Raw genomic sequence first — 21242 nt, forward strand, 5'->3', positions numbered from 1 at the left:
TATCGACGTTGTAAAAGACATTTTACCCACACTGGGCACACACAATACAAACGCCCATACGCCGTGCATACGCCGTCCACACGACGTCCGAGTCAGACCTCAGTCAGCAGCTATTTTGCAAAAGATACGTTGAAACGCCTGGCTTGGCGTTCATGGAACGGAATAAACCAGGCTGTACGGACCAGACGTTGTCAAACCTGGATTTGACTTAAATCCAGGCTTATTCAATTCTCCTTTCGTGTAATAGGCCCCACAGGTCTGATGAGTGCCAAGATGAACTATCTGAGTGCCAACCAATTCTGGGATGCTCAAATTCACTGTGGAGCCTTCTGGAGAAGTCATAGACCTAATTTAATTCAAATGTCATTAAATTGGGTCCGTGACTCCTGCAGTGTATGTGAAATGGGTATGACATACCTATTTTACCATCCAAGTTAGTTCCTATGGAGGTGCTAAGCGAAGGTTACTCCGGGACACATTACACTTTTGCACTCTGTCCTGAGCATATCTGCTCTAGACCACAAGACCTAGGATGACCAAACTGTAGGGAAACCTGTGTATTATGTACCAAAAAAGTAGGTTATTGACTCTAAAAATATAATCACAAATGCTGCCTCATCTGTTTGCAGACTACGGATTACCCGCAATACTGAGCTATTTAAAATGTTATTTTTTAAATCCATTTTGGACATTGTCCAATGAGAACTGAAGAAGGGAGTGACGCACCAACGGTTTGAAGCAGATTAGACTTGAGCATCCAAACAAAACCAGCCAGAAGCGGAACGGCTACTTAACATGAGACCACAGTGACCTATAGGTCCCAAAATAGAAATGAGAAATGTTAGTGATTATAAACTTGTGGATTTGCAAAGGTTATAGGCCTATGTCACATACAGAAAAGACCATGTCAGATGTCACACTGCAAACTTCAAAATGACAGGTTTATAAACTAAACTCTAAAAGGTTAAGTATTTGGTTCTCACATATCTTCTATGCCTTTGTAGCACAAGCCATGTGACAGGTTTTTATAAAGGGTTTAGTGTTTGAAACTGCTAAGGAACATTTCCCCACTCCAACTAAACTCTAAAAGGTCATCTGAACTCTATAAGGTCAAGTATTTGGTTCTCACATGCATCTTCATATCATTGTGGCACTGACGGAAAGATGGGGGTTCAAAGCGGATACGGAACATTTCCGCACTCCATCTAAACTCTAAAAGGCCAAGTATTTGGTTGTCACATCCATCTTCCATGTCTTCGTGGCACAAATGAAAAGACAGAGCTTTGAAATCCGAAGGTTTGGTATTCAAAACTGCTAAGGAACATTTCCGCACTCCATCTAGACTCTAAAAGGACATCTAAACAGGTTAAATTTTTGGGTCACAGTAGATCTTCCATGCCTTCATGGCTCAATCAAAAAGACGGGTTTATAAACCGAAGGTTAGAGGTTCAAATCTCACACAGGACTCAATATAAATACAAAGAACAAAAAAAACTAAAACGTGTCTCAATAAAAAATGTTTGTTTGCTTACTTGCCTCTAATGAGTTAGGCCTATATATCACATACAGAAAAGACCATGTCAGATTTCACACTGCAAACTCCAAAATATCTGGCTGCTTGCCACAAAATATTTTATTGCTTGACAGTTTACATGCATCTAAAATACATTTAAAACAATATTCTTTCAATGTACAATATCTTACAGTGTACTACATTGGTATTGTTTATGTTATGCAGAAGAGAATATGATTGATAGCGATCAGGGAGGATCTTAGGCTCAGTCACAAAATAATATAACCGCCCTTCTTACAAAATAACAAATACCGCAGACCTAGTCAGACACAGCAAACATAAGCGTAATCTGATGTAGACCTATCCGTATATACGGTCAGTGATTTTCAGGCATACATGGAGAGGAGGTAATAAAGAAGTGTATTGTTGCGTTTCAGCGGGTTAACAGTGCGTGTATGTGAATAGGCTCTATGCACAGCAGCCATATTGAAAAATAAATTGGGCTTCTTCCTTACTTCCTTCACTGGTCTTAGCAATTATACTAATTAAGGTTGTGTTCCAGTCTGGTCAAACAGAATCAGGGTGCTGATATTGTGCATGTTGGCTCACTGGAAAGACTGCTACACCAGTGGGTATAATTGGGGTCCAGGGACCCTCATGGTTCCTTGAGGGGTTCTAAATGGCCCCTTACGGGTGTGTATTGTAACTGAGAATGTACAAATGGTTTACGGGTGTATAACTGTGTGTACTAATGGAACCAAATGGACCCGTAAAGGTTCCATTTGGTTCTATTTGTACACTCTCAGAGTTATGGGGGTGCTTCGAATTAAAAGTTTGAGAACCACTGTGCTACACTAAAGGAACGCACAGAGCCTTCATTAGTATAATTGTTAACACCTGTGAAGGAAGTAAGGAAGAGGGCCAATAGAGTACAGAAGTCCTGACGTCACTCGTTCATCCCCTGGGTCGTAATTGTTCTATGGAGAATAACATTGGGTCATCTTAGAATCGTCTCATAAGAATTGTGGTCCAAAAATAAACAAACTGTCTCTGCGATATTGTCAGGGAGATGGATCTGTATCGTTTATGATAGTCAGTCACTCATATTTGATACAGCCCGTTTCTGGTGAAAATGTAACTAATTCGGCGGATAGCGTTTTCTCACCGTCAGTTGATGCTTCATATCCATAAGAGTCAAACCGCCGGGGTAATTTGTTTATTTTTGGCGCACAGTTCTTATTTGACACGATATTAAACACGTCTATGGATTCAGAATGGGGGGGGGGGGCCGCGACCCAGGTAGGATGCGTAAAACATGTCAGACTTCGGTGCTCTATTGCTTTCCAATATGGCTGCTGTGCATAGAGCCCATTATCTGAAAACAGTAGACAACACTAGATATGAGAGGAAGCACAAGTGTAGCAGTTGAACATATTTCCCCAAGCAGCCAGACGCATTATAGAGCAAACATTACAACTCTGCCAAATCTAATGTTCAGACTCTCTCCACAATAAGTTTAAAAAGCTTACTTTAATATTGACCATCCATATGCTGATAATGTGCAAGTGTCACAATTAGTGTGATCAAAAGGTAAACGAGTGCCTTTACAAAACATGGTCCGCCACACCTTGACATGTACCCGTTTCCACCATATGAATGGTCAACTTGCACCAACTCCCGTTATTATGGGGAGAAAGTGACCTATTTATACTGGCTTATACCCTTAGTTCTGCTCTGGTGTGACAGTATACTGTCCTTGTTTCATTCTTCCTTCTTAGCAGGGATACAGGCAGTGTATGTTCGGATGTGATACTAAACATCCAGGTCTCACCTGAGGGTGGTTTCATCTTAGAGCCGGGCATGGCTTGGGATACAAAGAAACAACAAATAAGGCAAGTGAACAGTACCATCACTGTTTGTGTCAGTTATTGAGGTCAGGAAGAGGAAGGCATTACAAAATGCATCCCCTTTACTGGCTAGGTCTTTAAGGGATGATGCTTTTACATCCCCACCATCCCACGTTTGAACTGATCGACCCTTGATCACTCGTGATGAAACTGTCCACTCCTATTCCCCCCACCCGCTGGTGGATACCTAGTTTATAGGGGATGTTTTGTAAGCCAGAGACACAAAGCCACCACTTCTAGTGTAACAAATCTCGAATTCGCATCTCCTAGGCACTTTTGTATGTGAAGATCTTGGAAGGAAGTGGATACGTGTAATCGTTTGGGAAAATTGGTAAAAGCTCCAAATCTGTCTCTGTTAATGTGGGTACTACTTGACCATTGCTGCTTATACCTATTGTATTCATTCCTCTCAGATATGCACTCTTGTCACGCAGTTCTCTGCGTGCGTGCGTGCGTGGGGGAGGGGGGGGGGGGGGAGGAAAGGAATTTAGTCTTTGTCCAGCCCTGCCTTTTTGGTTTGTCATCTCTGGCCGTCTACTTTGCCTCTTTCTCTGAGTCCATCAGCGCAGAGCTGATGCCCAGTTTCCGTAGCTCATCGACCAGATCGCCGTTCTGGTGCATCTGGAGCAGGATGTCACAGCCTCCCACAAACTCGCCATCGAAGTACACCTGGGGGATTGTTGGCCAGTTGGAAAAGTCCTTGACGCCTGCAGCAGATAGAAACGTTGACATAGTTCAGACTAGTCTAGGCCTGTCACAATTATGACATAATCGCCTAATCCCAATTATTTGATATTGTTATAATCGTTTCCATGTTAAATATGGCCATCCTTTTGTATGTATTTAAGTTATTTGTCATATTTGTCCTTTGCAATTTTAGTTTACAAAGCCTAAAAGCCAAACAGAAATGTAATTTTTATATAGGCCTATATGTTCAAATGTTCAATGCCAAAAACATTGTGTGACAATTAAACGTCAACTAAAATGTCATGATTGTGACCGCCCTAGATCAGACTCCAAAAAAACTGACCGGTAATGATATCAGACGTGGGATTAATTTTATCCAACTAAGATAGATGTAGTATTTATGGGTATTTGAATTTCCCCAATAAAGCCAAAAACACCCACATCTAAGACAATTAAGCCATGTTATTTTTTTTCTCTTTCTTTTAACAGTAAAAACGTACATCGCTCCAATAATGTACATTGATCAAATATCTCCATGATTTTAGCGCAACTGTGTAAGTGTAGCAGACTCAGCAGAGCTCGTTCTATTCTTATAATCAATAATGCACTGAAAAAGTGATATTTGTGTATGTAATTAAATTATCACTAGAAAATGTGCATTAAACAACACTGGATTAAATTCTGTGTGATGATTATCAAAGATTTACCCAGATAGTTCTCATTTCTTGATGATAAATCTGTTGACATTTATTTCTGTGCTTGAGGAACACATTTCAGTCTCTCTTCTCATTCGCAGTTCCTTACACAGGCTACCAGGAATTCATCCAAAATGACAATGCTGTACTGTAACATTGGCAGTGTGTTTTGTCATATAGCAGTGTCCGTTCGAATCTAAACTGTTGCTCACAATGCTTTGCCAGGACTAAACTTATGTCTCATAAAGTTACAGTTAGGGATGGGACGATAATCGTTATTATCGTGATAAAAAACGCTCACAATAATCGTATAGCGGAGATTTTAAGATTGTGAAATTGTCCTCCATCGTACACTACGATGAATTAGCTTTTGTTGTGCAAATTCAGTACAATTTCCAAAAATAGTAGATCTACAAGCTTGTAGATCGGTTATTTTTGACCAACGTTAACGTGGTTAAGTTAACAAGAGTGGCATTTTAATTTCTAAGCATATTTTGATTATCGCGATAATATTCGTCCCATCCCTAGTTACAGTGATATCAAATAAACAGCGAGTGAGTACAACTTCTTAGATTTTATCATGTAATTAAAAGTTAAATGTTCCATTACTATGTTGAAAGACACATATATATGTCTTGAAACTTCGGTTTGTTTTATATTACTCATTAAAATTCACATTCAAGAACTTCTACTGCTCAGCACTTATGAAGTTAGTATTGTTATGTTCCTGCTGCTACAAGATGAGGCTTCCTCCAAATGACATAATAAATTCTACTGTTCAGATGTGATGTGATGCAATGGTTCCAAGTAACCAGTTCCTTGTTCCTACAACTCAGAAAACATACCCTGCTATGTGTGTACAAGTAAAGGCTCACTACTATCAGGGTCAAATACAGTGGTGGAGAGTAACTAAGTACAATTACTCAAGTACTGTACTTAAGTACAATTCTGAGGTATTTTTTACTTTACTGGAGTATTTCCAATTTTCAGTACTTTTACTTCTACTCCACTACATCTCAGAGGCAAATATTGTATTTGTACTCCACTACAATTATTTGAAAACTTGAGTTACTAGTTACTTTGTAGATTTTGATTATTATTACAAAACATGTATTAACCACTTCAGCCCTGTATACATTTTGGCCATTTGGAAATAGCCGATCTACAAGCTCACATTTTTAAAATAATTTTATACATTTGAAAACTTGTGAAATGGGACCTTCTGCATAATGAGTACTTTCTACATTTGGTACCAATACTTTTGTTTACGGACTTTCACTTGTAAACAAGAGTATTTCTACATTGCAGTATTGATACTTTTACTTAAGTGAAAAATGTGAATACTTTTTCCACCACTGGGCAAATACAATAAATAACCTGGATGTCATGCCAGCCCAGTAGAATCAAGTGTAGTCTAACGTTTGGCTTAAAGTACCACACCCTGCTGTTGGTCCTGCTGCTCAAGGCTGATAAATGTTTGGGAAGCCAGACAATATCTGACCTTAAAAAAGACGTAAAAAAAAGACCTGTAACCTTAAAAGACTGTTAAAATATCTGTTTAAATGTGGCATTTGACCCACATAAGGAAAACTAACCAACTGATTGTATACATTCCAACTGAACTGAACTGAAACTGTGGAGAAAACTGTCTTAAGCCTTTAATACACTCCATCGTACGACGGTGTCGCTTCACACGAAGTTTAAATGTATGATAATGATTACTTGTTGTAGCCCTGAAACATGACTGTCATATCATGACAGTCATGGATAAACTTCAACCTGGTGTTTGCACCGTCTCCCATTTTGGCCCATAAATGTACATAAACGTTCATATTTCAAGTATGAAGTGCTTATGCCATGGCCACGGATGTTACAATTATGTACGGCCCATCAGAAGTACACGGATCTTCCGTATTGTTCAATAAAAAGCATTTTAATCCGATCGGTGGCCATTTCCTCCGTATTTTCGTCATATGCTTTCAACCACGCGACCCTATCGGTTGGGAGGTGTATTGCACTCTGATACATTATTATCTAACTAATAATCGTATTAAAATGCTTTTTAATTGAACAATACGGAAGATACGGGTACTTCCGAGGGAACGGTTATAATTGTAACATCCGTGGCCATGGGGTAAGCACTTTATATTTGAAATCTGAACGTTTATGTAGATGTACGGGCCATGGAGAAAGTGCAAACACCAGGTTGAAGTTCATCCATGACTGTGTCATGATATATGACAGTCATGTTCCAGGGCTATAGATTACTTGTTGCTGTCGCGTTTAAAAACAGACTGAGTGACTGACTGACCTTGTCTGAGGTCCTGGTCCTCCAACACGTTGTACGCAGAGTAATCGTCCACTCCGTGCATCCTGAGGATCTGGACCACCGCGTTGCTGAAGCCACACATGGGCTGTGCCGGCGTCCCCTTCATGAACACCACCACCTTGTCCTTCTTCACCATCTGCCCAAGGTCCTTCAGGATGTCCCCCGTAGCGGCGCACAGGGGCCGGACAGGGGCCGAGGCCAGAGACAAGACGTGCCCGTCGGTGAGCCTGTGTTGACGCACGGCTGCCGCGCCGCCGGCCCGCAAACACCTCGCAGCTGACCTCAGTATGCTGTTCATGGTCTTCTTCAGCTGATCGGATCTAAATAAATGTAGAGAGATGAGGTGCGGGTTGACTGAGACTAGCGTCTATAGACTCTATAGGTTAAACTTACCACACTCACACACACGATGACAACACACACACACAGCCAGATGGAAGTGACTAGAACTAGTGTTGCCAGATTGCGTGAGGAAATTACGCAACCAGGTCTATGAAAACAAGCCCAAAAGAAGGGAGCCCCTCGCCCTTGCCAAGAACATATACATTGGCTATTTTCAAAAAATATTCTTGAAAAAAAAAAAGTGGGATATTTACATACATCTGGTACGGGGGTCCCCCTGGCACAAACTATGTTTAGATGGGGGGTCCGTGGACAAATACATATTAATTTGGGGGTCCTTGACATGAAAATGTTTGAGAACCACTAGTTTAAACGACATGTAGGAAACAAGCCCAAAATAAGCAACTACACTTTAGAAACAAGCCCAAAAAACCGCTACCCGCAACTACCAATATTTACAAGAAACTTTCCAGAAAAACAAGCCCAAAGTCGCTTGTGATAAGCGGACATGGCAACACTGACTAGAACGTCTAGGCTGGGATCAATTCGCGATGCGTAGCAAGTTGCTGATCTGGTCTGGGTACTAGAGCGGATACGGAAACGGTGGGTTCATGCAAATAAACGTGCAAATTGCCGGATACAGTAGGCGGAACTTTAGACCGGATCCCACTAGTTAATTCAAAATAGGAACCAAGCTTTCCACAGGTGCTGCGGAAAGCCTGCTGACGCAAGGTTAGGAACGCCCAACGGGAACGCAAGTCCCTCTCTCATTGGCTGATAGACACGTCAATCGTGAGGGTTACACAAGAAATAAATAAATATATAATATAATTTCATTACAAAAGTATTGGTGACATAAATGTTATAACCCTCACAATTAGTTAGATGCTAGCCTAAGTTATAGATTAAACAAATATACACGAGTGTGAGTGTTTCAGGGTCACGGACGGAGCTTCCGATGTAATTCACGAACAACCGAATGTATGAATAATTCACGAGCCAGGTCAACGTCATATTTTGACGCAGCTGAAGCTTTACAGTCTATGAGCTGAACGCCAGTCTGTTTGAAAATGAAAACCCAGGCATTCACACCATACTAGTTCTACTATTTGAAAAAAAAAACACCGCTTTTTATACTTGAACAAGTAAATGATTAAGATGTGAAAACTTAACATCATGTTAAGTAGTATAATTTAAAAAGTATAAAATCCATGCAAAGTGGTCTACAAAGATTGGCCACTTCCATGATTTTTAAATCTATATGTTCCTAATATGATTTATGTTGCTTTTCGTTATTTGAAATAAATACACAAATACATAAATAATAAAGTATTCAATCAATCAGTCTTGTGCGCCTTACTTTGAAACTCACTAACCGGAAGTCGACTTTTATTTATTTAATCCTCTGCATGACGCTGGACGCTGGTACACTGACAAAGGCAAAGCAGAAGAAGAAGAAGACTGTGTTTTGAAACATGGCGGCGCCCAGCGAGAAAAATGGGAACGCTGGAAAAGCAGGTGGAAAAGCAGGGGGAAAAGAGACTCAGCCTTTGATCATCGCCAAAACTCCTGCAGAGGAGCAACGTTTGAAGTTAGAGAGATTAATGCGCAACCCCGATAAACTCGCTCCCATCCCGGACCGACCGAAAGACTGGAACCCGCGGGCCCCTCCGGAGTTCGTCCGGGACGTGATGGGCTCCAGCGCCGGCGCCGGCAGCGGGGAGTTCCACGTCTATCGGCACCTTCGGCGAAGAGAGTACCAGAGACAAGACTTCCTGGACAAGATGTCAGACAAGCAGAAAAAGGACGAGGACTACCTCGACAAGGTGGACGCGAATAAGATGGCGGCAGACGACAAGACGGCGAAGAAGAGAAAGAAGAGGGACAAACTCAAACAGAAGAAGCTGATTGCTAAGAAAGCCAAGCAGGATGATGATGAGGAGGACCCAGAGAAGAAGGAGTCGGCCAGCAGTGAAGAGGAGGAGGAAGAAAGGGAGGCTGATGATGATGCTGAGGCTCCTAGCTTCATCATGGGGAGGAAGTGACCGACTAAATGTGTTTCTGTGAACCTTGAAGGGTGGTTTTACTTTCAGAGGCGAGAGTCGGCGGATGCAGGGATGTGAACATTGTGTGTACAAGCAAAACTGATCTGTGCTCAGAAAGACATGACCTGAAGAACTCATTCAGAAGTAGGGAAGGGAAAAGTCTTTGGACTGTTTAATTTGATATGATGGAAATCATTGACGTGCTTAATGTAATCACATGTTATGTCTTGGATGGATTTATTAACATTAACAGTAATGTACAACGGAATCCTTTAGTGCCATCAATCCAGTGCAAAGAAACCATAAAAGTGCATTTAGATAATATAGATAAAAATAGTCATTCTGTGACCAGACTGAGTCCATTATGTCAGAAGGAGGGGGCAGGGGTATTTTGTCATTAGTTTTTCTGGATTGTTGGCAACAAACCCTTCAAATCAACTTAAAGATTGTGCAGTATTCTCCAGGGATATCTGAATCTGTAAAGGAATTAGCTAAAACTTGTGGTCAACAGTTTTGTGAATGTGTATTTGCCCAGGTACATTTACTTGTTATACATGTTTCTTTTTTATTTTTATCAAATATTTTAATAAAATTAACAGAAAATTAATTTAAGTTTATTCCTTTCAAATTGCTAAATTCCCTCTTGTTTTGATGATGACTGTCAGATGATGAATGCAAGTCAGCATATTGTTTTAATATAATCCAGAATCATTTTAATGCTGTTCATTGCAACCTTGTGAAACTGCCCCTTGCCAAAAGGATTTGCTTGTGTGGCCCAACAAGGTTGCAAAGAGAAACTCAAGGAATGAAAAGGCGTAACTTCTGGAGGCCCAGGAGGTTTACGTGCGATGTTCTTTGAACAAGTTCTCTGTGACAAAGAGACCCCCTGCTTTCCACGGAGGTGATGGTCTCATTCTATAACCATCAGCCTTTCTTTAAGCAGGTAAAGCAATACTTGGCAGCCAGATATTGTTTGGACCAGGATAAGCTCTTCCTGTCAAACACTGTCAATTGTCACATTCCTATGAGGATTTTCCTTTCAAAACAGCCTTGAATATGCCCATTAAGATCCATTCAGTAGACCCAAGTACAGTATATACTACTAAATAAAGATGTTGCACTTGAAGGATCCAATGTTATTACCAAGTCTTACCACAATCTTTTTTAATTAAAAAGTTATGTAAATAAAATTATATATATTTGAAATGATTGAACTTGGTAAAACTGAGTGTATTGGATCATTGTGCAAAACAAACCAACTTGCATTACAGGCACACAATATTTTACGGACAAATTAACCAATTTTTGCTCTTGCGTGTGACGCATTGTAAACTCGGCACATGACACCGTAGTACGACAAAGTATAAATCGAGTTTTAATCAGCCTGGGCATGGTTACCAGTCTCATCACTCACACAGGTGGCGGGTAACCAGTTCCAGTAACCACCTCATTCCCTGTCATTACCCAATGTTCATTCTCTTTCCTATCCTGGATATACAGTATATAGTTATAGTCAAAGAAGAAAGCGATTGACTCACTATAAAATTCCATGTTCAATAGACCTACCTCATTTAAAATGAATCTTCTCTGTTAAACATTCAAAGGAGAGCAGGAGAAGCAGGAGAATTTCTGGGTGACATTTTAGCTGCCATACTGTTTTTAAAACTCATCAAGCCTGTAAATGTCGATATTTAACACATCATGCAGGTCATAGTATCATCCTCCCCCAAACAAATGCATGTTTTGTTGACAAATATATTTTTCTAGGGTATAGGATTGGATTGTTTCCTCAATTGAAAGAGGTGTCCTGTCATGTGGTATGTATGTATTGTATTCACTGTTAACCTTACTGTCTTTCCAATTGTGTGTACCAGACTAACTGCCTAGTATGTGCATGCAAAGGTGTCATTCATCCTTGGTTTTATGATACATGTGCAGACAATCTGAATATTATAGAATCAAGACACCACTTCATGCTGGCCAGCCTGGCCTGGTATTTATTATGAAGACACAAGCTACCTGCTATCTATGTACGTATATGGTCTGGTGGTATCTATCGGCAGTGAAATATGTTATAAAATACTATCTTAGAAAAACGCAAGTGTCTCCGACTCTGTTTGCCGCAATGTCTTGATTGAACCTGAATTCCTCGACACATGATTAAAGGTGCACTCCACAACAATTATAATTATGTTTAATGACTACAGATTAACAGCTACTGACGTCTATGCATCAATGTTTTGTGGTGCTAGGACAGAACACGCACGCCACACACAAACTGGGTGGGATGTGTGTATGTGTATATGCATATACACACACTGTATAAAAGGTTCCCCCTGTTAATTTTTTTGTGTTAGATGACAAGCTGGTCTTAAAGCAGAACTATGTAACTTTCCTCTTCTACCCTGGATTTGAATCCGGTTTCCTGCGCAGGTGCTGAAATTCTTACCATTGAGCTAATAGAGCAGGCCTGCTTGCTCGAGGGACACATTGAATCTTGACCATCAGGTCAAAATTCATGTCAGATCCTGTGTCTACGTGAGACATGGCCTTTGACACGATCGAAATGTCTCAATAGAAGAGCAGGGAGACAAAATACAACCACCCCAATTGAATAAGTTATATTGTATTAACATTCTCTACCATACAGATTGGACAGAATTACATTTTATTCATTAAAAAAAAGTTAAATAGTGAGGCTTTAACATTCGATGCATCAAGGCCAGCTATGGAACGCATCTGTGTAACCACTTAAACAATTATTTTATACTTTGGCTATTCATAAATAGCAGATATACAAGCTCATAGAGCTATGAGTTTGTAAATCTGCTATTTTTGAGAAATCTTGTACATTTGTGCAAATCTTTGAATATATATTTTGAAAGCGAACATTTGTAACTCAAATCTTTGCTTCTGGGGGTCCCTGGAACAGAATATTTTGAGATGGGGGTCTGTGGGCCAAATACAATTTGGGGGTCCTTGACATGAAAAGGTTTGAGAACCACTGATAATATGCAGGGTCACCCCACAGAAAAACCTTATCTCATGTAATGCCAGGCTGTTGCCAACTTCAACCTACCACCATGATACAAGATAAGTTGATGCTATGTCAGGAGGGGGCGGGGTGCTGGGTCAGGAGGAGGAGGTCCCAGCATGTACAGGCAGGAACCACACTCCCTCACTTTGCCATTTCCTCCTGTGCAAGAACCTGGATGCACCTGGGATTACTACTGCACTGATCTTAGAATGGTTCTTGTTTCATAGACTTTCCATGGATCAGAAGCGGTGGTGAAGTGTCGTGGACATTGACCACTCCCTACATTTAAAGTATTAACCATGGCAATGCAGGAGAAGGCCAGCTGGGATGGACAGGAGGAATCAATGGTCAGTGATCATCAACAAGCAAAGTGGTCTCAAGGTACAGTGCATTAACAGGAATACAAACACTTCAGCTCTGATGCTACAGAATTTTAAATTGACACTGGGACAGTGTCTTTCTGTCTGATTGGGACAGAAAGACCTTTTTCATATTTTCATTTTCCAGTCAATTCCTGTTGGCATTGTGGCAGCTGATTGCCCAATCACCAACTATCTTTCAGTATGTTGATGAACCAGACACAGCACCTCATAATATTGTTTTGTTCATGGGCCAAGAAGACAACTTTCATAGTAAAATACCTTCCCATTCGGCATTGCTCTAGGAGCAGATACAGTTGTACTACTATCACCCCAGGCTGTGACAGAGTCCTGTTCTTACCTGCTTGCAATGCTTGCCACAAATACAGTTACTGTGAGCTACATCTGAAAGTAGTGTTATTGTCCTGGGCTTTACAATGCAACGAGTGTTTCACAAGGCCATGTCTCTTTCTTTACTCAAGGTGAAAGGGAAGTCGTACAGAAGAGAACTTTCACAAAGTGGATGAATGTCTTTCTGCAGAGAGTAAGGCAAATTAAACCCATTGTTTTGCATTGCACTGCAAATTACAAACAATGTTAAAAAAGTAAGGTATTTGATTCCTCATTTTACAGTGTGACCCTCCAATCGAGGTACAGGACCTGTTCACAGATATTCAGGATGGGAGAGTACTTATGGCATTACTGGAGGAACTATCTGGATACAAACTGGTAAGATTCAAGCTACAGATAAAGCTAGCAGTGATCTAAATCATTATCATAATTAGTGCAATTTCTATGCCATCAATCAGTCACAGGTGAAAACGTAGAGCTCTTAACGTCTTCAGGCTATGTTCATTTAACCAGTTTACTGGTCTGATTGTACAGAGTCATGTTGCCACTTTAAAGATTAATGAATTATTTTGCAATCATTATGAAATTAGTTTGTGGCCATTTAAGCTGACAAAATGTCTTGCATATAAATCCCAGCTGTATTCTGTATTCTGATATGTTAAAAATACATATCTTTGGAATTGGTAAAACATAAATGATGTCGTTAATCAAGAAGTATTACTGAAGATATGGTCATTCTTATAGACTATATCAATAAGTAAAGTTTCTAATGTGATTTGTCCTTGTAGCTATACAGGTTCAGGCCATCGTCTCACCACATTTTCAGACTGAACAACATTTCCAAGGCCCTGGCGTTCCTGGACGACAGACATGTGGGTGTATTAGCATTCAGCTAGAATAGCGCAGTCACAGAGACACTCTTCTGATACATTTTGTTCTTTATGGTTTTTTTTTAAGTTACCAGACAAGCTAACAAGTACTAATCTCTCCTTACTGGCTTGTTTTCAGGTGAAGCTGCTTGGCATTGATGCCTCAGGTATCGCTGACGGGGTTCCATCTGTTGTTCTTGACCTCATGTGGAACATTATCCTATTTTTCCAGGTTAGATGTCTGTCTCTGTATCTAGCCCTCCATCTCTGACCCACTTTCACTTTTATCCACACCTCTTCCTGCATTTCTTTCTCTTTATTGCTTTCATCCATCTTTTGCTCTATTACTCATCTTAGCCTCTCTCTCTCTCTTACACACACACACACACACACACACACACACACACACACACACACACACACACTACTCATCTTAGCTGTCTCTTACACACACACACACACACACACACACACACACACACACACACACACACACACACACACACACACACACACACACACACACACACACACACACACCACAGATCTACCAGTAACACCTTGTTTTTCTGTCCACAGATAAAGGGAATGACAGGGGGTCTCCAGAAGCGTTTCTCCTCCAGCCTCACCTCCTTATCCACAAGCAGCTCCCTCAGTGACCTTTCACCCCAGTACAATGACATCATCAGCTACTCTAGTAGCACCCTGCCAACCAAAGGCAGAAAGGCTGCCAGGGCGCCAAAGTACCATGGGAAAGCTATCAAGACACTTCTGCACTGGGTTCAAACATGCACATCAAAGTGAGTTGAAAAATAAAGGGAAAAGCTGGTTAAGCACATGGTTGTATTGTCTTTGTCAACAACCTGGCTACGAGATAAAGGGTTATAACGCCCGATGTATACTTCATTGTATGATGGTGCTGCACCCCAGAAATGGTGCTGATTCATGCAATGTTGTATGCATGAATTGGACATAAGTGTAAAAAAAAAAAACATTCATATGGACGAGACATTGGAAATTGGTATTTTAAAGCTCACTTTGGTCTTTGTTTTGCTTGTGTCGGACTACTTCTTCCAGGTTCGGCGTGGAGGTGTATGACTTTGGCAAGAGTTGGATGAGTGGCTTGGCCTTCCTTGCCATGATAAAGTCGATAGACCCTGCCCTGGTGGACCTAAGAGACAGCCTGACCAAAGAGCCCAGGGAGAATGTTCACAGAGCCTTTATGATTGCCCAGCACAATCTGGGCATACCCCCTCTTCTGGACCCTGAAGGTAGAATCTAGTAGTATCTTAAAACACTGCTGATTATTGTATTATGTGTTATATTTTCCAAAATTGTCTGTGGACAGAGTGTCCAAGCTAACCATTTTGAGGGGAGCAAGGTACTAATGCCATCTCTGTCAAAACAAGACATATCAAATAAGTCACAACCTGATGTGCATGGAACTCACTGATTCACTGATTGCACTCCTGTGTCTCAAAGATATAATTTCATCATTTATATATTTTTACTTAACTCACATTATGTGATAGTGGCTCCCCCTGCTGGGATAGACCTGTATAATCTCTATAGATCTATAATTACCCATAAATGTCTGTGTGACAATAAATAGTCAATTTAGAGTGCTGTTTTTATCATTAAAGGACGACTTCACCGATTTTCAACCTATCTTCATATAATTGGTCCTCACTAATACTCATGATAAAATGGTAAAAAAAAGATTCTACTTGGTCTGTGTCTCATAGGAGGGCTGTGGACAGTCCAGAAACCCGTCTACCAGTGACATCATCGTTAGGAATGATTTTTTTTTCAACAAGATTTCACATTTTTTATTTAGATTCTTATTAACACAAGAACAATGGCTTCTTTTATTGCATTGCAACTTTCCAGGAATAGAAAGCCTGCAGTTTCTATTAGCTTGGATTCCCCATTGATGATGTCACTGGTAGACGGGACTCTGAACTGTCCACAGCCCTCCTCTGAGACACAGACCAAGTAGAAAAAAATTGTACCATTTTATCATGAGTATTAGTGAGGACCAATTATATGAAGATAGGTTGAAAATCTGTGAAGTCGTCCTTTAACAATTTTTCAGAATCCAACACCCAAGTGTCTCATTTTCTATTTTGCCTGTATCTATTTTACCTATTTTACCTGTATTTTATAAAACTAGACATATAAAATAACTAAATAAGTCCTGCTCGGATGTGCATGGAACTCATGTGCAGGCCAATTTATAAAGTTTTGAGTAGTTAGGGGCGTGCTCAAATGTAACAGTGCTGTCGTTGTCTGTTGCCCTAATGTGTGAATCATTCATTCTGCAGATGTAATATGCAGTTCACCAGAAGAGCGGTCCATCATTACATACGTGTCCATGTTCCTCGAGCATTATGCAGGGGTTGATGAGGTGAACAGGTTTCCTATAATAAGACAGACCATTGCATTCATAAATATAAAAAAATAACAAAACTTTAATTATTCCGAAGTCCCCTCTGTTAACTATGAAAGAAAAAGAAAAAAGATTCATTATACTGATATACTAATACACTCTATATACAGGAGTACCCATCAGGCTTTGAAACGAGCATAAACATCCCTGAGATCCCGGGTTTCACATCAGCTGAGTCGATCAGCATTGGAGAGTCTCTTGCCCAGCACCCTGAAGCCCAAGCCCTGCTGGAGGGCCTGGAGAACACAAACGAGCAGTTGCTGTGGAAGCGATGGGGAAGTGGTTCTCCACGGCAGCCGAAAGCCGGCTCCATGCACCTGAACATGCAACACACCCCCAACCTGTCCAATGCTAAAAGCATCGTTTCATCGTATAAGCCCCAAAGCAGCATGGAACCGACCATGGGCAGTGTGCCCACACCGCGATCAAAACAGAAGAACCCTACAAGTGCCACACATCCAAACAGCCCGTTACGACTTGACATAAACATTGTCGACCAGGAGGTCTGGTCGTGGATGGAGAAAGCCACGGAGGTCTCCTGCAAGCTGTGCATGGACGACTTCTCTCAGAGCTCCGAGGAAGGGATGTACAACCTGTCAACCCTGGACTCGGATGAGGAGGATGCCTTTAGCTACATCCTGGAACTGAACAAGGACGTCTGCCAATCCTCTCACGAACATGACAGACAAGGAAAGAGGGCTGAGATGGGAACAAGAGCACAAATGAGGAGGGGGAAACCAAAACTTCTGAACATATCGGGGAAGGGATCTGAACACTGTCACACCCAATATCAGGAGAGCAGCTCACTCACACAGCATAATGACCTGCAGAGTCAGCCTAGGGACAGAGACGAGCCTACGGATCGGGACAACATGAATGAGAAGAAAAATAGAGGTAATTTCCCCAAATTACAGCAGGAAATAACAGAGGACACCGGGCTCAGAGAGACAGTAAATGATAGAGACGAGGAAGAAGAGTCAGAGTATGAAGCCAGAAGTGAAGAGGACTTCAAGGAGAGGGCTCTGTATGTGAGGGAGCATAATGATGAGGATTATGAGGAGGAGGAAGATGAGAGACAGGAGGACAGAGAAAATATTAGATTTGTCAGGGAGGAAGGGGAGGCAAGCTGTCAAGACGGGGAGGAAGAGGCAGATGGAGATGAGGGAGATGGTAGTAAAAAGAACAGAGCTTTCCATCCAGAAAACTCAGATGGGGAGGAAATTGCGACATATATGAACCGTGAAAAAGCAACGGAAGAGGACGATAATGATGATGAGGAGAGAAATAATGGTGTGAGGAGCTCGGAGCGTAAAGAACTGGATGACGGGACACGGGCTGCGTTTTTGGGGATCGAGGCAGGGGAGGAAGCGGACGAGAGTGATGTCAGGCAGGGGAGTGTGCAAAGGACAAAAAAGGTTGCAGAGTTCAGAGACGGCCCGGGTGTGGCTGTGAGGTCAGTCACGGTAGGCGACCGCCCTATGGACAGCTGTGATGAGAGGGAGGCGGAGAGAAGTGAGGCAGAGAAGCGGTACCCAGAGCATTCAGGAGATGAAGCACTGGAGAAAGAGGTCAGCGAAGAGACAGAGGCCAGGGCTTTTGGAAATTTGGAGCACGTGAAGGAGAAAAGAAAAGTAGAGATTGAAGAAGAGGAACATGAGAGAAATTTCAAGGGAGGAGGGGTGGAGGAAGGACTAGTGGGGCAACACAAGATGGGAGAGCAAAGAAAGGAGATGGGAGAGCAAAGAAAGGAGATAAGAGCTGTTACAAGGACGATAAAGTGTGTGGAAGACATCGCTGTTGTGAATTCAGTCAAATTCCAGGAAGGCCAGGAAATCTCTACTGTTGAAGTTGACTGTGGGGTCAGAGAGGTGCCTGAGGTCACGACAGAGAATAGGAGAGAGGCTGTGGCTGGTGCAAAAGACCAGGAATTACGCCATAATTCTGGAGATGAAGACAAAGTAGAGGAAAGCAATGGAGTCATGAATACAAAGGATTTTGACGAGGTGAATGCAATGATGAAGGACGAGGGTCAAGAGGAGAGTGAGAAACATATCTACCTGGTGGAGAAGGACAGGTAGGTTATCTAATGATTGAATGATTATGATATGATTCTAGTATGTGCCTTGCCTTACTTATAATTTCAATGCTCTTAAACATCCTTTCTTCAACATGCCTTACAGTACATGAGGTTTCCAAACAAAGTTGTGGTCTAATGTCACACCCATGAACTTGTTTCGAAGTCTTATCAATCATCACCTGTGCAGGGATGTTTATTGTGCGATTACCAAACAATATAAGCTCTGATTTATCCATCAGTGTCATTTATATACAATATATATATATATATATATATATATATATATATATATATATATATATATATATATATATATATATATATATATATATATATATATATAATAAAAACAATGGGCCCAATACTGAACCTATGTTCGTCATATTGAGGTAATATTCTTTAGTTTTTGCCTCAATCCTAAACCTTTATGTTTGATCTACTTTCCAACAGTGAGAGAGATATGACTCATCAATCTTCAGCAGCATCTTGTGAAGTAACCCCATCAGAGCTGGAGATAATCATCACTCTGTGGATTCTACTGTATTGCTACTTCATCTTACAATTCAATTTCAAGGACCCCTATTAGGCCACGGACAGCCCTTTTGAGTGGGTGGCCATAGCTGAATGGGTACAGAGAGGCTGCCTGGGAAACAGACGGTCCCCGGTTCACTGGGTTGCGTGTCAAAGTTCCCAATGCTTTGTAATCTTGTAGATGTGCTATTTAGAATTGAAAACTTTTGGCAATGCTCACCTATAATGGCATGGCCAAAATAGGGACGGCTGGTTGAAAGTGCAAAAAGATCTGGACACATCGGCTGCATAATTGACGATGCCAATGTTGTCAAAAGAGTCAAATAATGACCAGACTGGTTATAGCCAGACTATCAGCCAGACTGGTTATAGTTAACTAAAACTAATGAGATAACAAAAACTAAACACTTAACCCCTAACTGCTCTCTGGGCGCTGCCTTGTAGCGCCCACTGGTCCTGTTATATAACATTGGTTAAATACAGGAGGACACATCTCACCGTATGTGCAAATATACAGTGACAAATATCTCAAAGAAGTGACGACCAAATTATTATTTGATACAATTTGTTCCCATCTCTGGGACCCCAATATACACTGTAAACTGTTCATTGTTAACTTTTCCATCCTTATGGTGCCGTTTGGTTCCATTTGTACACTGATGGAGTCCCCGTAAGGGTTAATTTGGACCCCTGGAGGGTCCCCGGAAATAAGGATAAAATGCTTTTGACCCAACCTGGATCCCAATAAGTGTTGTGCAATTATGTGGCAAAAATGAGTGCTTATCGAACTGACAGACTGAATGCATATGCAATAGCCTCTGCTTTTTGCCATTGTTTCTGTAATGTCTCAGGCTGCTTCTTTTGAAACTGCCTTCTAAAAACATTGCGCCCACAAGGTGGCATCGCTGCACCACAACCAACAGTTTTGTACCAAGGGCAGCTTGCTGCATGTCTAACAGAGGTTGGGTTACCTTTGCTGTGAGAATTCAATTCGAACTGTCAGGTAATTAGTATCAGTGTTAGCAGGGTGACATCAAGCTGGCAGTGATCAATTAACCACTTTCAACCTAGCATGTCAATTTCTGGCATGTCATTAAAAGGTGAAATTCCTCAAAAGAAAAAAAAAGCTTCAGAAAATAGTACATCTACAAGCTCACAACGTGCTGCGACTTAAATGAGTTGTGAGCCTGTAGATGAGCTATGTGTGACGCGCAACACCATCATACACCAAGGTATAAACTGGCTTAAGTAGTTAATGCACCTTTCAGACTACAGTATTGCGCTGTTTTGCCATCTTATTTCAGCATTTTCATCACACCGTAGCCTACCATTATCTCAGGTTCCTTTTTCGTGATTGTTTTTAAATGCATGTGCAATAAAATATGCAGAGTGAAATATAGCAACTATTTACTGTAAGTATGCAGTTACATAAAAGTTCAGAATTTATGTTGACCAGTCTGTGTTTACTGTGGGCTGAGAGCCATGTCCACATTTTCCACTACACACACACACAGCTGTAGAAATTCAGAGAATCTCTAAAAAATGAACTGGTGCTATTTGCTTGGAGCTCAACCGATGGGTCAACAACACACAAATCGATATCCTTTCATGACCATCTCCACCCCCGCACATAGCCAGGAGGACAACCTGGAGTTTGGCCGGTCTTACACGAGATCGACCTGTATAGCAGTCATGGATAAGGCCAGGGCAGGACAACAAGAAAATACATTATTATTATTATCACTATGTAAAGTCTTACACAGCGCTTATAGATCTCGCACACAGTGCTTGCAACCAATGGATATTTTGCAGGAGAAGCTCCTCAGCAAGAAAGAACCACTTAAACCCCAGCATCCGTCTTGTGGGGAAAGCTTTCGCAGAAAATAGCTAATAGACAAGCTCACAACGCATCGCGGAGCTTATCAATCTGCTATTTTCAGCAAAAGCTTTCCCCACAATAACAACAGAAAACTGAAAAGACACTAGTATAGAGCCCTGAGGGACTACGCTCAACCATATGGGCTTTAAGTGGTTAATACGTCAGGCCTTGA

At 41.3% G+C, this 21242-nt stretch overlaps 3 protein-coding genes across 3 annotated transcripts; 2 read left to right on the plus strand and 1 right to left on the minus strand.

Annotated features, from left to right (window-relative positions):
* Positions 1-1607: 1607 nt before the first annotated feature.
* LOC308103509 (glutaredoxin-related protein 5, mitochondrial-like) lies at positions 1608-7569 on the minus strand. The gene is made up of 2 exons (XM_080453506.1): positions 7114-7569; positions 1608-4127 (listed from the first exon to the last, which is right to left on the minus strand). The coding sequence occupies exons 1-2, from the start codon at positions 7427-7429 to the stop codon at positions 3955-3957; spliced, it is 489 nt and encodes a 162-aa protein (XP_080309632.1). The 5' UTR covers positions 7430-7569; the 3' UTR covers positions 1608-3954.
* A 1307-nt stretch (positions 7570-8876) lies between these two features.
* prkrip1 (PRKR interacting protein 1) lies at positions 8877-10485 on the plus strand. Its single transcript, XM_080453215.1, has one exon. It carries the CDS (start codon positions 8949-8951, stop codon positions 9516-9518), a length of 570 nt encoding a protein of 189 aa, XP_080309341.1. The 5' UTR covers positions 8877-8948; the 3' UTR covers positions 9519-10485.
* A 2243-nt stretch (positions 10486-12728) lies between these two features.
* On the plus strand, positions 12729-20538 carry LOC308103976 (uncharacterized protein). The gene is made up of 10 exons (XM_080454214.1): positions 12729-12936; positions 13397-13458; positions 13548-13643; positions 14054-14137; positions 14274-14366; positions 14714-14934; positions 15212-15405; positions 16459-16541; positions 16694-18657; positions 19111-20538. Exons 1-10 carry the CDS (start codon positions 12855-12857, stop codon positions 19244-19246), a joined length of 3015 nt encoding a protein of 1004 aa, XP_080310340.1. The 5' UTR covers positions 12729-12854; the 3' UTR covers positions 19247-20538.
* The last annotated feature ends 704 nt before the right edge of the window (positions 20539-21242 follow it).

This window comes from Gymnoscopelus braueri (assembly GCF_963280865.1).
Source record: "Gymnoscopelus braueri genome assembly, chromosome: 16".
Classification (NCBI taxonomy): domain Eukaryota; kingdom Metazoa; phylum Chordata; class Actinopteri; order Myctophiformes; family Myctophidae; genus Gymnoscopelus; species Gymnoscopelus braueri.

Coding starts and splice junctions, on each gene's coding strand:
- LOC308103976 (XM_080454214.1), top strand. CDS start 12,855: ATGGCAATGCAGGAGAAGGCCAGCTGGGATGGACAGGAGGAATCAATG. Junction 14,138..14,273: donor CGTTCCTGGACGACAGACAT/GTGGGTGTATTA, acceptor GCTTGTTTTCAG/GTGAAGCTGCTTGGCATTGA. Junction 14,367..14,713: donor ACATTATCCTATTTTTCCAG/GTTAGATGTCTG, acceptor TTCTGTCCACAG/ATAAAGGGAATGACAGGGGG.
- prkrip1 (XM_080453215.1), top strand. CDS start 8,949: ATGGCGGCGCCCAGCGAGAAAAATGGGAACGCTGGAAAAGCAGGTGGA.
- LOC308103509 (XM_080453506.1), bottom strand. CDS start 7,429: ATGAACAGCATACTGAGGTCAGCTGCGAGGTGTTTGCGGGCCGGCGGC. Junction 4,128..7,113: donor GGACCAGGACCTCAGACAAG/GTCAGTCAGTCA, acceptor TATCTGCTGCAG/GCGTCAAGGACTTTTCCAAC.